Below are 14,465 nucleotides of genomic sequence, written 5' to 3'. Positions count from 1 at the left end.
AAAAGGAACACAGGAAGCCCCGAAGCCAGAGGAGCCCGCCCAGCTCAGCGCTCCCCACCTAGCATCGTCCCACCCAGCAGCATCTCAGCTCCCTCCCCACAGCCCCACCCCAACTGCTCTCCCCACCCCCTCCCCCGCTCGCCTCACCCCCGCCACACCTGGACCACTGGCTGTCCCCGGCCCTGTCCCTCCGGGCCTCGTCTGGGGTTGGCTGCATCGGGCTTGGGGTGCTCAGACGGCGTGGGTACAGCTGTGTCCCGGGGCTGCCTCCCAGCCCAGGCCGACCTACCCGGGCAGCACCGCCCAAGTCCACGTGTCAGTCCCAGCGGCACTTCCGTCTGGTTCTCCCAGGACTTGTCGGCCCCAGACGGCCACCAGGGCGGGCAGCGGGGCAGGGCGGGGCATACCACTTGGGTGCCCGCCCCACCCTGCTGACGTCCCTCCCTGCTGCCCCATGGGAGCGGGGCCGACGGTCGCCCTGGCTGGTCTGACACACCCTGGCTCAGCCCCAGCTGAAGTTAGTGTCGGAGCAGAGGGGGGTTCCCAGCAGCAGGCCGGTAAGACTGGGGCTTCAGAGAAGGGCCCTGGTGGTGAGCCTGGTCCCAGAGGTGCCAGCCCATCCTTTGGACACCACAGGGAGCCACAGGGCCGTCTGTCCTCTGTCTATAAAATAGTGGGTGATGGCAGTCCCCACCTCACCAATCAAATAAAATTAGGGATAAAGTCTTTTTTTTTTTTTTTTTTTTTTTGAGATGGAGTCTTGTTCTGTCGACCAGGCTGGAGTGCAGTGGTGCGATCCCGGCTCACTGCAAGCTCCGCCTCCCGGGTTCACGCCATTCTCCTGCCTCAGCCTCCTGAGTAGCCGGGACCACAGGCGCCGCCACCAGGCCGGGCAAATTTTCTGTATTTTAGTAGAGACGGGGTTTCACCGTGTTAGCCAGGATGGTCTCCATCTCCTGACCTCGTGATCCGCCCACCTCGGCCTCCCAAAGTGCTGGGATTACAGGTGTGAGCCACTGCGCCCGGCTAGGGATAAAGTCTTAACCAAGTGCAAAGAGAGTAAAAGTCCAGGGTGACTGACTTTTAAAATGGATCTCTCAGGGCAGGGATGGGTCCACTCCTGAGCTCTTGGACCAAGCCTGGGAGAGCTGGGCAAATCCAGCGCTGGCCAGTGTCTTCTCAGCAGATGCCTGTGAAGGCTGTCATTGGCCCCTGGGATCCTGGACTAAAGGTGCCCTGAGCACCCATCACAGGTCAGGTTCTGGGCTCAGGGGCAGGGGTGATGGGGTGGGACCCCCACTCTGCATGCTCCTGCTGCCGTGCCGAGGACGAAGCCGGCAGGGGAAGGCCAAGACCATGCAGCCTTTCCCCAGGAGGGGCAGGGCCTGCTCCTCAGGCGTCACCCCCACCTCCACTAGGGCCCACCTCAGTCCACCCTCCACGCAGCAGCCACCACCCAGGGGCCGAGGAAGACACACCTAAGGTGGGGCCCTGCACTTACAACAGGGCTCCTTCCCCCCAGCCCCCAGCCCTCAGGTCTCCAACAGCCCAACCCACTGCACTGCAGAGCCTGCTCCCAGAGCCTAGTGCTGAACAGATCTTAAAGACACAGCCCCTTAAAAAGCAAGGCCATGCTTTCATCCACCCTGATGTAGGGTAGGGTGAAAAGATGGTGGCAGAGAGAGGTTTATCGCCCCAAACAGCCCTAGCCCACAGCCAGAAAGTTTGGAAACTGTTGCTGAACGTATGGCTGTCAACAGCATCCTCTTTGCGGTGATTCGCTTCCATTCACTGTGATGGTGATTTCCTACCAAGATCTGTGATCACGCTGCAGCAGACATTTGCCATCTGGTTACCCAAAGTCCCCTTCCTCCTGGAGCTGATGTTCTGGGGCAGGTAGACAAAAATCAAAGAAGTGAAAGGGGTAGGGAAGGGGTGTTACTTCAAGTAGGTTGGGCTAAGGAGGCACCCCTGGACACCTGAGTGAAGGCTGGATGAGCTGAAGGAACGGGCCGTGCAGGGATGGGTGGGTGGGCAAAGGGTCCATCTCACAGGGACGTTATAAAGCTGGGTGTTGGTGGTGGCCAGATGGAGACTCTCCAGGCTTCTGGTTGATTCTGAGAGCTGCCCCGCACCCAAGCATCTTTGAGGCCTAAGGTGAAAAGTTATGTACGGACAGTAGACAGTCAACACCTGGGTTTTCAAGGACAGTGGGTGACCTTGTGGACAGGGCAGTCACAGCCAGCACCCACTGGCCTCTGCTTTTGGAGGGCTGCGTTCCTCCCTCTTGTTGGTCTGGCCCACCTAACTTCCACTTGTTTATTCAAGTGCTGCTAAGGGGAGACGATGCTAGAGAGTTTTTTTTTTAAAGCAAATTTATGCCTCACTACATGCGTGGCTCCCGTTGCTTGGCCTCTGCCTACATACACCGCTGCAGAGGCCTCAGGAGAGCCCAGTATAGCCTCTTGTAAACCAAGACAAGCCAGCCCTGGGCCTGGGGCTCCTCCCTGCACCCCACTTAGCCCTGCACCCTTCCAGCCCAACTACAATTCTCAAGACAAGAAGTCCGTAAAAAGGAGACTGACAGATGACTTTCCTCCGCCATGACTGACAGGCAGCAGCAAGAGGGGAGAACACGGCACTGGACATCACGTGCAGGAACTGCCTCAAAAGTAGGGGCACCTTTCGGGCTGAGTTAATCCTGTCAACAGCAGACTGGAATAAGACAAGGAACTGTGTGCTCGAAACCAGAAGACGGTGCTCGAAACCAGAAAGATGAATTCTGTGATGACGACAAATGAACTCAGTGCGATGTGGGTGCTATACAGAGAATCATTCCTCAAGGTGCTGGAGCAGTTCATTTTTTTCAGTGCTGTAAACTCATTGTTCGAATCTTACAAGCACTAGTGTTCAACACTTCTAAAACTGGAGGGCCCAGTGAGGACTGGATGGGCACACAAATCTATAAACGAGCAGGGACAAACCCGGGGCTGCTGTGACTGCCAGCACCTCTTCCCGATCCTCCAAGACCCTCTGTGGCAGAGAATCCTTGGTGACGGGTCAGCCTGCTTCACTTTCAAAGCCAGCTGGGAAAATTATCAAAGCTGTCAGTCACACACCGTGATCCACAAGAGGGAGAAAAGCTCGTCTGTGTGAGGAACGCCTGCGGATGTGTCTCCAGGAAGCAGAAGTCACAGCCAGGCAGAGACCTTGCCTGACAGGGGCAGCTCAAGGCAATAGCAACTCCACCGCTTCTTCCTGGTTCCCAGGCTCATCAATTCCATCTCAAATACACAGAGACCCAAGCACAGGAGGCGCTGCTGCACCCAGCACTCTTCATCTCCAAAGTGAGCCTGCGGGGTGAGCAACTGCCTTGTTTGGGTGGACAGCCGGTGGAAGAGCCTGCAACGCGACCTGCATTTAAAAACGTGGGAAAGCCTGTGGAGGAAACCCACTCACCTTCAGTTGTTACTCCTTTTGTGAATTCTTTTGGTTATAGCTGTGCCTGTGGGTCTACGGACTTCACCTGACAAATGGTCTTCTGTACTACGGACAATCTGGACCCGTCAACCTGGCCTTCCAACTAGGCGACAATGAAATGCTGAAGACAAACCAGAACGTCACATTCCCTTTAAATATTCTCCACACACATACACCAGGCTGCCTGGTGGATACCAGGGTGTGAAATGAGAGAAACAGCCCCCAAGGCACAGATGCGGGGACATGATTATTACCAATTAACCACAGGCTGCACTTCAGCTCCTGCGCACCAGGTGCCTCGTGCCGGTGGCTCTGTAGCACTGGCCTGTTTCTCTCCAAAGCCATTCTGTGGCTTCTGGAAAAGGCAAACAAGCTCAGGACATTGTACCTCCAAAGAGCACATCTCTTAGAAGATTCTTGCCATAGCAAGTTACACCAAAGGCCCATTCAAACCCCATGTTCTACTTTTACAGAAGTGAAAAATTACAGGCAAGGATGGCATTCCAAAATAGGGCAGAATATGCAAGACAGGAAGGTCACGTGTACGTGTGCAAGGACGGTGTGAGCCTCCACACTGTAGTGTGGGAGCTCACACTAAAGCATTCCTGGTGACGCCCACCTCCACCAAGAACTACCGTGCTGCCTTCTGACCCGTGAGGCTGACGGACTGGCAGAGGCGTGTGGACGTCAAGAACACTGTGACATGCCACTGCCACACAGGGAGGAGCAGCAGGTGAGGAGAGGCCTTCCCTGTTCTCTGATACCCAACAAACATCCAAGTGTTTGACGCCTTGCTCCATGATGCCCACTGCTCAGCTTCTGTGCACAGGCAGTTTCTGAATTTCACCTCAGGCCCTTGAAGTGGTCCGTCTGAGTCCCTTCCAAGAACCCTAAAACTGCCTTCCACTCATGAAAGCGCTCATGGACCTGAAAGCATGGTAGCCACCCAGGATCAGACACCTGTGGTTATCTCCTGCCTGGGGCTCAGGCAGGTGGTGGTGGGTGTCAGGCTGACTGGTGGATACTGGGGTGTGCTGGCATATTCCCTCCGTCTTTAATATGCTTGGAAATTTTAATTAAGCAAAAAAAAAAAAAAAAAAGAATAATTACTTAGGCTATTCAAATCCGTTTAAAATCATGCAATGGGTAGCTCAAAAGTTCTATTTCCTTCACACTAAGGAAACCAGTTTATGAAACATTAAGTGCCCCAGTCTAGACAGCAGCTGATAGGTTTCAGATTAAACACACACAAGCACAGATTCACAAACTAAAAGGCGCGGCACTGTCAGAGCGTGAGGAGAGCCAACTACAGTTCTGTGAGGCGAGCTTGCTTCTGTCCTTCCATTCCAAGATACCAACTTTCAATACAAATGCATTAGTATGTTATTAAAATATCCTTAGAAAAAAAGAGAGCTTCCAGATAACAGTTCTGAGAAAAATGTGAAAACTTTTACTGTTACATTAAGAACAGGCAGTAGAAGCAACCTATTCTGCACTTCTCAGAAGATACTGGGGGGCACATATGCCACGCTGGGATAAAGTATACAGAATCAAACATGTACAAAGGTACCACAACAGGTTATGGTTCATACAGGACTTTAAATGACCAATGTTGACAATACAATTTGCAAAAAATATGAGAAAAGCAATACATATTTCTGAAACAAAAACACACCTGTTATAAAAAATAACACGCATAGTATCAGAATAGAAAAGTCAACAGAGCAGCAGTTCCTGAAGACAGATGGCAACAGGCAGCTGCACCAGCCATGGGTCTGCTGTGCGTCCACACCCGTCAGGCCCTATTGTGAACAACGCAACGTTCTCCATCAGCGGGGAAGCACACAGACCGCTTGGCCACCACGCTTTCCGCCCGGTCTGTTCACACTCAGATTCAGCAGTAATAGCCCAGAAGGGAATGCAGCTCCACACTCCCTAAGACGTCGATGTCTTCAACACGTGTAAGACTCTCTCTGGAGCCCCTAGCTCCTCCACTCTTCCGAACTAACAACATACAGAAATAGAAACAAGAACGCAAAGACGCCACATGGCCTTAGAAGAGCGGTCCTCAACTCATCTTCTCTACGCTTTCAGATCGTGTCCTGACGGAATGCAAAGAGCAGCTCCGCCTCCCCGAGGCTTCTGGGGGCTCCTCACACACACAACCACCAGTCTTCAGTCACGCACCATGGAGACTTTGGTCCCAACCAGTGTCTGCCTTTTCTAGAAACTGGAGACCCTGATTCAAATGGCAAGATTTGTTAGTTCCCATTTGCCTTGCAATAACGCTATGCGTCACAAAGATTCCAGACTAGGGGTTGTCCTCACCCAACTTCATGCATCAGGAACACAGAGTACCAGAATATCCTCACATTTTTATTCAAGGCACTCTCCACCAGAAAGTATGAAAAGAATAAACTACTCTGTAAAATGTGACTACATTTTTATAAACACAACAGTGAGATCCAAAATGAGACCAAGTAAAAATGAGACAAAGTAGAATTATACTGAATGCTCATTATCCCAAAGTGGCTTAATTTCATTTGCTTGCTGCAAAGACAAAGACTGTAAAAAGGAGCAGAGAGAGAAAGCGTGCAAAGCACTTCCTTGGAAGATCTCCAGTTCACTAACAGATCGCGAGAAAATCAGGTGTGGCCCCTCACACGAAGGGAAGGAAGGCAGTAACTTCGGAGACTTCCCAGTCTCCCCGACGTCTGCTCACGCTGGATGCTGGCACCTGGATGCTGGCACCGGCGTATCAGCTACCCACTGGCTGAACTGGAAATCAACACCAGCACTTCACGTGACAGCCACAGAGTGACAGTCCAGGCATGTGATGACCCCACTCATGTCCCCCAGTTTGTGGAGAGACTTCCCATTGCTGTGCTTCTCACACCCTCTAGTTTTAAGAAATATGTCAAATTGATTATGTATTATGCAAGTAAATTATCTTATATACACGAATAGTAAAAGGTAATTAGGAATATGCTGAATCATCTGCTGTTGTTGAAGAAAACATGCAGATGTATCTCTCTCACCTAACAGTTTTCTTCTAGCTTCCACTATATTTCATCACCTATCAGTTACTCTCTTTCTCTCCAACTTATCTTCATCCTCAAACCTCAGAGGAAATAATTGCGAAGGTCACATCTGGGAGAGCGGTAGTTGGAAGGCAGCATTTCTAGGGGGTAGGGAAGCACCACCTCCCCAGCACTGCATCCTCACAAAACCCAAAGGGCAGCCAATGAGTCAGTCTGGAGGCCACCAAGTTTCTGTAACAACTGCAGCAATTTTACCTTTGCATCTCTTACTGGATTACACAAGCCATCTAGGTAAAAGTAAATACTGCCAAAACCTCCTACCTACTGGAAAGAGAAGCAGAGGGCTTGAAAACACAACTTCGACAGGCTTCAATGGAGAAGGAAGCATCATTCAGAGATGAGAACAATGCTGTGGACACCTCGTGATCAACACTCAAGGGATGCAGGAGCTCAGTGAGGATGGTCCCTCAGAGGCAGCTGACCTGACCAGCTCAGGCACTGGCGAGCTGGCCACCACACCCAGACTGTGCTTGTCAAGATGCCTTGCTCCTTGAAAATAAGGCAAGATCCCAGATTCAAGTGCTAGCAGCATTTCGCCCCTCAGATGCACCTGCAGGCTCCACTGGCTCCAAAGGACGCCCTTGGATGGGTCAGCAATCCCATGAACATCCACAAAACCAACACTTAGTACTGCTCAGTGGGGTCAACAGTGCCCGTGCTCCGCTGCAACGAATCCAAACACATCTGCGCCCAGAGCTCCATGGCCATGTGCCCATCAACTGTCCCGACTCGCAGGCAATGCACACAGCCCTGCACCACTTCCCTCCTGCCCACCATGGAGCAGGGGACAGTTCTGTGAGTGAACAGAAGCAGGACATCCACAGAGCCGGCTGACAATGGAAGATGAGATGCTGCTGAGATGCGGAAGGGCAGATCACTGAGGCTGAACACGCATTCCTTCTGCCAACAGTTGCACACCACCAGCTGGGGCCCTGCGTCCCCACTGCCCAAGGGCTGCCTCGTTCTAATGAAGGCTGCTCACTCAGCACAGGGCCAAGTGGCCTTTTTAGCTGCAGGTACCAGAAAAAGCCACTGCCACTAACACAGGGGGAAGAATGCCCCAAAGACAAAAGGTCATTTGAGATGATTAACACCTTTTAGAGGCCATTTTGGTCATTCTTGAAATCAAAGAGAAACCTTTATTTTCAACAAAACTGCCCAGAAGAGATGGTTCATTGATCCACTATGAACAAGTCTCTCACCATACACAGCACCAAAATATATATTTAAAAAATTAAAAAACACAGAGTCCCCTCACACGCATCTCCCAAAAGCCACACAACCCAGACCAAAGGGAAAACAAATCAAACTCAATGCCCTCACACACAAGCTGTCTTTGAATTAGGATTTACAAATTTATATATTTTTTTCTATGGAAGAAAAAAAAAACACACACACAAAAAACCACTGGGGTAAGGAAAAATTTGTAGGTGAAGGCCCAATGTCTGCCTAAGCTAACAGAAAGCAGAATCATGATTCGTGCTTTTCCTGTATTTTGAGAGGGATGCAGCCTAACAGCACAGCCCTCCGTGGCCCACCAAATCCTTCAGCAGTCATAGGCCCCCGGAACGCTGGAAGAGCAAACCGCAGCCTTCCAGATTCTTCAGCGAGTGCCAGAGTGCAGGCTCTGCATCAGACTGCCAAAGAGACGGCAGCTTTCCTTGCAAGTTTTCCACTGCCTACAAAGGCCATTTTTCCCTATAAAAAAGATGCCAGGTCAAAAAAAAGTACAAGGGAGAAAAAGAGTTCTCTACTGCAGTGAGAATCTTGCAGTCGCAGGCTGATCTGAGGCAAGTCCCACGACGCAGGGGTGGTGCTGGGTCCACCACACAAGCGCAGGCGTTACTTGGGCTCCTCGATCACACCCTTGCTGAGGTCTGTCATTTTGGGATATTTTACTTTCTTCTGGTCCAGCTCGTTCTGAGCCCAAAGTAGTAGTTTCAGTAATTTTGCCAGTTTGGGTGTTGACTCGCGATTTTCATAATCTAGGACAGCTTGGTTAACTTCACTCCACACCTAGAATATAAATACATCTGATAAAAACCACCACACACGCAGAGCACCAGTAGAATCTATTAAAAACATGCAGTTTAAACAAAGTTTAAGCCCTTAACTGCAAGACACTCTCGGGACATGAAACACATAGTCCTTGCCTGGGGAAGCTCACAGTCTGGTCGGCAAATGTCACATCCAGCCTCGATGGCAGTTAAGTGCCACGAGCAAGGCTTGAAAAAAGTGCTGAGGGGACTGTGGAGAGGCAAGACCAGCGTAGCAGGACATACCAGCACCCTCCTCACAAGCCTCAAGAAAGCATCTCAAGTGGACTCTAGGACAGGCGATCCTTCCAAGACAGTGTAGGGAGGACAGAGCCCTAGGAGAGGACCTGGGGGAAGAGGGATCTGGGTCTGGGAAGGTGAGGAGCTGTCATGTTCTGCCAGACAAAAACAGCAGTGAGGAGAGAAAAGTTTCAGAAAAAAGGATTTTAAATGAAAAATACTTGGGACCTAAACAGGAAGAAGGTTCAGATAAACATGGGAAATCAGCAAAGGGTGTGAATACTCTGCAACGGTCACCAAGTCTGTTGTCCCTAGTTTGACAAAAGATTAAAAGCCGGAGAGGGGCCAGGCACGGTGGCTCACACCTGTAATCCCAGCACTCTGGGAGGCTGGATCACCTGAAGTCAGGGATTCGAGACCAGCCTGGCCAAAATGGTGAAACGCCGTCTCTACTAAAAATACAAAAATTAGCTGGGCGTGGTGGCACACTCCTGTAGTTCCAGTTACTCCGGAGGTAGAGGCAGGAGAATCGCTTGAACACAGGAGGCGGGGGTCGCAGTGAACCGAGATCTCATCCCTGCACTCCAGCCTGGGCGACAGAGCAAGACTTTACCTCCAAAAAAAAAGTCATGAGGGAACCACTTAGCATCCCAGGCACAGAAGCCACCTCTCAGTCCACACCACAAAGCCACACACTTGGTGTCTTTGCGAAGCCCCCCCGGAGCACGCTGGGAATGGAAGAAAGCTTCCCTCTGGTGGGCCCCACCTTCTGCCTCTGCATGGTGTGGAGGAGGTCTCCGAAGGGTGACTCCTCAGGACTGTCAAAGGCCAGCAGCGCCAGGGTACGCTCCATCTCTGTGAGGCACTCTCGACTCTCCTCGCCCTGCTCCGCCAGCTGAGTCTGTGCAAACTCCAGTGCCGCCTCTGTCTCCCGCTGGCGGATCAGCTCGATCAAATGCTGTTGCTGGAGGCAGAGACAGACAAGCTTGACCCACACACACCCAAAACAGGGACTCAGGGCAGGTGGTACCAGGTCCCCATCAAAAGTACATCACAGAGGGAAGACTTTTCTTGCATCTCTGAGTTATCAAATTCGCATTTTTAAAACAAAAAAATAGTTTCTGAACTACATAAAAGAGCAAACTCAAACCCCTCCCCCCCACATGCATTAAAATAACATTAAAGCAAATTAGCCTACTTATTTCTCGATCATTGCAAATAACTTTAACTTATCAAGTATCCACAAACCAGACTGCTCTCTCCTGAAACTTACCTGCAAATGGAAGTAAAGATATCGGTTTGTGTCCAAGAGCTCTGGGTGGAGGCTGTTGATCAAGGCGATGGCCTCCTGAATCTGACCTTTCAGTATCATCTCCCGGATCTTGATTCGTTCATCAAGTGTTTCCAGATCCACACTAGGTTCGATCCCAGATTCCATTCGAAACTTCTCCGCTGCTTCCTTAAAGCCCTCTGAAAAGAAAAACCATCTTCACTGCTAGGAAAGTTAGCAAGGAATTAAGGCAAAGACTTTGTATCTCCAGAAACTCCAATTGCCTCAATTAATCACCTCTAATGTGAACCACACTTTCTCAAGAACCCAGTATTAATATCTTTGTAATTTACAAGTCATGCTCTCAAAATACATATAGAAAATGAGAAGAATATACTTCATTCTTTGTTATCCCATCCAAAAACTCTAATCCGTTAGCAAAGGGGTCAGAATGGCTGCTGGCCTAGTGTGTTGGTGTGGGCTCCTTTGAGGATAGATAATAGGTCCAGATGCCAGCAGCTGCAGCTCTGGTGCCAGATTAGGCAAGTCACACTGGCTCAGCCTCCACAGCCGGCTCAGCCTCCACAGCACAGGAGCCCTCCATGGCCAGCTCCACCTGCAGTGGCCTGGTGACTCCCACCTCTTAAGAGTGTCTACAATTTTTCAAAGCCAGCATGTGTGCCCCTTCCCCTGCCCCCGACATAATTATAGGCCTAAATTTCCTCATCACCTTCCAAAAATATTTTTTTTTGAGATGGGGTCCCATTCACTCTCCCAGGCTGGACGGCGGTGACACAGTCTTGGCTCACTGCAACCTCCGCCTCCCGGGCTTAAGTGATCCTCCCACCTCAGCCTCCCAAGTAGCTGGGACTACAGGCACAAGCCACCACACCCAGCTAATTAAAAAATTGTTTTTGTAGAGACAAGGTCTTACTATGTTGCCCAGGCTGATCTCCAACTCCTAGGCTCAAGTAATCTTCCTCTGTCTCTCAAAGTGCTGGGATTACAAGCATGAGCCACCATGTTTGGCCTAAAAACTTTCACAGAGATTAATTTGGGAGTACGAAACGGGGACTAACAGGAGGGAGGTTTTTCATGTCATGCCTTTTAAAACATCTATTTTCTCGCCATATAAAGCACTGCCCTTCCTCCCGCCGACATCAAGAACAGCCTGAGTGTTACTTCCCTCTGCACGCTTCTGCCCTTCCCCATTCTCGCCCTCTGAGTTGGGCATACCTTCTAGAAACAGGCCACCATACTTTAGCAGACTGGCCAGAAGAGATCAACTATTTGGGCTTTAAATATACTTACTTCACAACAGTCTCAATTACCTTGACTAACTGTAAAACTGTCAAAGGCTGAGAAATGGGTTTGTGTTAGGGCTCAGAGACCTGGAATAATCTCATCTTCAGAAAAGGTTATCTTTCATATGATAATTTACAAACTTATCAGGTTAGCATTGTGTTTTTATAATGTCTGAACACAAATAACTACGTCGTCAAACCTCAGGGCTACAGCACTCCTTATGTGTTCAAAAAGGGAGAATCACATTCGCGCAACAACATCCTTGCTGTAAGCCATTACCTGTGACCAGGTAGTTCATGATGAGGCGGTTCATGTCTGCTCTCTGGACGTGCAAGTTATTGAGTTTTTCCATCCACTCATCTTTCGTGATTTCATCGGGTTTTTCTGCATAACTCATTCTGATTTATCTCTACAGGAAAAAAATAACAGCTGAGGGAGGGGTTTAGATGCTCCTCCAGGTGCAAAGGGTAGGGCTGGAGAGCTGTGAGCTAGAGAATCCCACACTGAGCATGCATTGAAAGAGAACGCTGCCATGGGACACCCATCAGACTGAGAACGCCAGTGCTTAGCAAAGAAGAAGTTCATTTGAACTTTTCTACTGTGGTATCAGGAGAATGGACTATACTACGAAAACAATCTGGCATTCCTTATGAAGCTGAATATGTGTGCTCCTCACAATCCAGGAATTCTACTTTTAATACATTTATATTCTAGAAAAACTCACCAGGATGCACCAAACACAGACAACGCTGTTCAAAGAAGCACTGTTCAAAGCGGCAGAAATGTGGAAGTCACCCACCTGAGCACTCCTTCAACAGCAGCATGGACCAAGGGACTGTGGCACACAGAACAACTGTGTGTTTAAAACCCTTGGGCAGATGGGTTTTGGAATTCAGAATTCTTCAATGTACAACGATTATTTGGCACAATTTACCATATAACAGCCTCACTGGAGTTTGGGGGAGCTCCCCATCATCAGACATTATTTCTTCAGTGTAATGTGTTAAGTATCCATACTAAGTAGTAGAGGCTATTAAACTTCACCTGGTGAGGTTTTGGCCACCAAATAGGTTAAAAACAAAACCAGAAACTTTGGTTTCAGAGATGTTTAGATTTCAGCATTGCTGAGAAGGGACAGTGGTCATGTACTCACACAAGAGAATTTCATAAAGCAGTTAAAATAAATGAACATCACATAAAGTCACACGGACGGCTCTCATAAAACAATTTGAATGAAAGAAGAGAGATGAGGGAGAGGCAAAATGTGGCCTGAGTTTTATTAGGAACAACAAGACAAAATATATAGTATGTGCTTTAGCAACAAATATGTGGCAAACCTATTTTGTTTTTTAAAACAAGGGCATGAAAGCTGACACTCAGGAGGGGGTTACCTGTGGGAGGGGCAAATGGCTGAAGCCCCAGGCAGGTGTTGCAGCTATGGGAGAATGGGCAAGTACTTGAGACAGGCAGGGGCATGCCACAGTCCACTCGGTCTTTGTTTTATCACTGATACATATGTTATACGATGCTACTTTATACAAAGTACTGCTGAAGTGTTTCAATAAATTAAAAAACTTTGGTCTCTTGGCTGAAAACTGGATGAATGCAGGGTGGTGAGAGCTGAGCAGCAAATCCATTAGGGAGACACCCAAGTGAGAGAGAATATCGGCAGAAGAGATGGAGAGCAAGGTGAGATCAAGATGCTTCGGCCACAGAGTCAATGGCTGCTGCTGGACAGAAGATTACCGGACAAAAGAAAGGGAAGAATCGAAGATGGTCACAGGTTTCAAGCCTAAGAGGCCCTGCAAGATGGGACCACAAATAAGGAGGAAGGACTGGAAGAAGAACAGGTTTGAGGAGCAGGGCAAGTTTGACGTGACTATTAGACATGTGGCTGGAGAAATCAAGCAAGTATCTGGATTACAGATCCTGAGCTCACTGCTGAAAACATGAATTAGTGAAACGGGGGGGGGGGCACAGGAATATTTTAAGTCAAGAATTCAGCAAAGATCATAGAGTGAGGGTAGATAGGGAATGAGAATCGTCATTACTTGGAGGATGCCATCCTTGAAGGTCAAGCAGAGAAAGTGGCACCAGCAGAAGAAAACTTGCTGCGGAGCGGCAGGTAAAGTGGAGGAGAAACCAGGAGTCAGTCGCTGTCACACACGAACACCCATTCTCTCATAATCAATTGCAAAACTCACTGAGACCAAATTTTTATTCATGACAATTAAATGTAACTTAAGGACCCATTTTCTCTTTCTTTTTTCTTTTTTTGAGACAGGCTGGAGGGCAGTGGCGCGATCATGGCTCACTGCAGCCTTGACCTCCTAGGCTCAAGCGATCCTCCCACCTCAGCCTCCCCAGGAGCTGGGACAACAGGAGCGCACCACCCTGCCTGGCTAATTCTTTTATTTTCAGCAGAGACGGGAGTCTCGCTGTTGCCCCGGCTGGTCTCGAACTCGTGGGCTCAAGAGATCCGCCCACTTCGACCTCCGCCACCGCGCACGGCCCTAGGACCAAGGTTAAGAGGTCCCTATGAAAAGGCACCTTTTTCTCTCAGCCCATTCGGTGATCGGTACTCACAGCGCTTCCACTCCGGGCAGTTACATGCGCCCATAAAAAGCAACAACTTTGTAGAACTGGCCCGTCCTGTTGTTAGCAGGAAGAACTCGGTAGTCTCAAACTCTAGCATAACAAGATTCAACAGAAGAAAACCCTACTTTCCATGCCACAGTTTACGTCCTCACCCGCTCGGTTTCTGCTTTAAAGCAGCAGATTTTGTTAAAAAGACCTCGTTACAGACGTCGCTCCGCCACAGAGACAGCTACCGCCGCCCCTCAGGCTGGCAGGGACCGCCCCTGAACACCGGCCCCCGAGGCCGCGCGCCTGGAGGCTGAGCCCTGACTGCCCTCTGGGCACCGGCGCGGGACGGCCGTCCGGCCCGGGACTCACTGCACGCCCCAGCTCCGCACCTGCCAGCGCCGGCGCTTCCAAGACCCCCAGAACGGGGCGGCGCGCACCCCGGCCGCA

At 49.9% G+C, this 14,465-nt stretch overlaps 2 protein-coding genes across 2 annotated transcripts in view; both read right to left on the bottom strand.

Moving 5' to 3' along the window:
• SLC17A9 (solute carrier family 17 member 9) overlaps positions 1 to 386 on the bottom strand; it is a 16,191-nt gene extending 15,805 nt beyond the window's left edge. The window contains 1 exon segment of the mRNA XM_017881219.1: positions 159 to 386. Coding sequence (XP_017736708.1) covers positions 159 to 217 — 59 coding nt within the window. The 5' untranslated portion in view covers positions 218 to 386.
• A 7,314-nt stretch (positions 387 to 7,700) lies between these two features.
• Positions 7,701 to 11,841, bottom strand: GID8 (GID complex subunit 8 homolog). The gene is made up of 4 exons (XM_017881216.1): positions 11,712 to 11,841; positions 10,131 to 10,327; positions 9,624 to 9,821; positions 7,701 to 8,597 (listed from the first exon to the last, which is right to left on the bottom strand). Exons 1-4 carry the CDS (start codon positions 11,827 to 11,829, stop codon positions 8,424 to 8,426), a joined length of 687 nt encoding a protein of 228 aa, XP_017736705.1. The 5' UTR covers positions 11,830 to 11,841; the 3' UTR covers positions 7,701 to 8,423.
• Positions 11,842 to 14,465: the final 2,624 nt, after the last annotated feature.

The sequence above is a fragment of the Rhinopithecus bieti genome, unplaced genomic scaffold, assembly GCF_001698545.2.
Source record: "Rhinopithecus bieti isolate Rb0 unplaced genomic scaffold, ASM169854v2 scaffold_12573, whole genome shotgun sequence".
Classification (NCBI taxonomy): domain Eukaryota; kingdom Metazoa; phylum Chordata; class Mammalia; order Primates; family Cercopithecidae; genus Rhinopithecus; species Rhinopithecus bieti.
This window is presented reverse-complemented; position numbering and strand designations above follow the sequence as displayed.

What these genes read in the sequence shown, in the direction of transcription:
- GID8 (XM_017881216.1), bottom strand. Translation starts at nt 11,829, where the DNA reads ATGAGTTATGCAGAAAAACCCGATGAAATCACGAAAGATGAGTGGATG. An exon ending in CATGAACTACCTGGTCACAG is followed by an intron (nt 10,328 to 11,711) that starts GTAATGGCTTAC and finishes TTTTCTTTTCAG; the next exon opens with AGGGCTTTAAGGAAGCAGCG. An exon ending in ATCTTTACTTCCATTTGCAG is followed by an intron (nt 9,822 to 10,130) that starts GTAAGTTTCAGG and finishes CTCTGCCTCCAG; the next exon opens with CAACAGCATTTGATCGAGCT.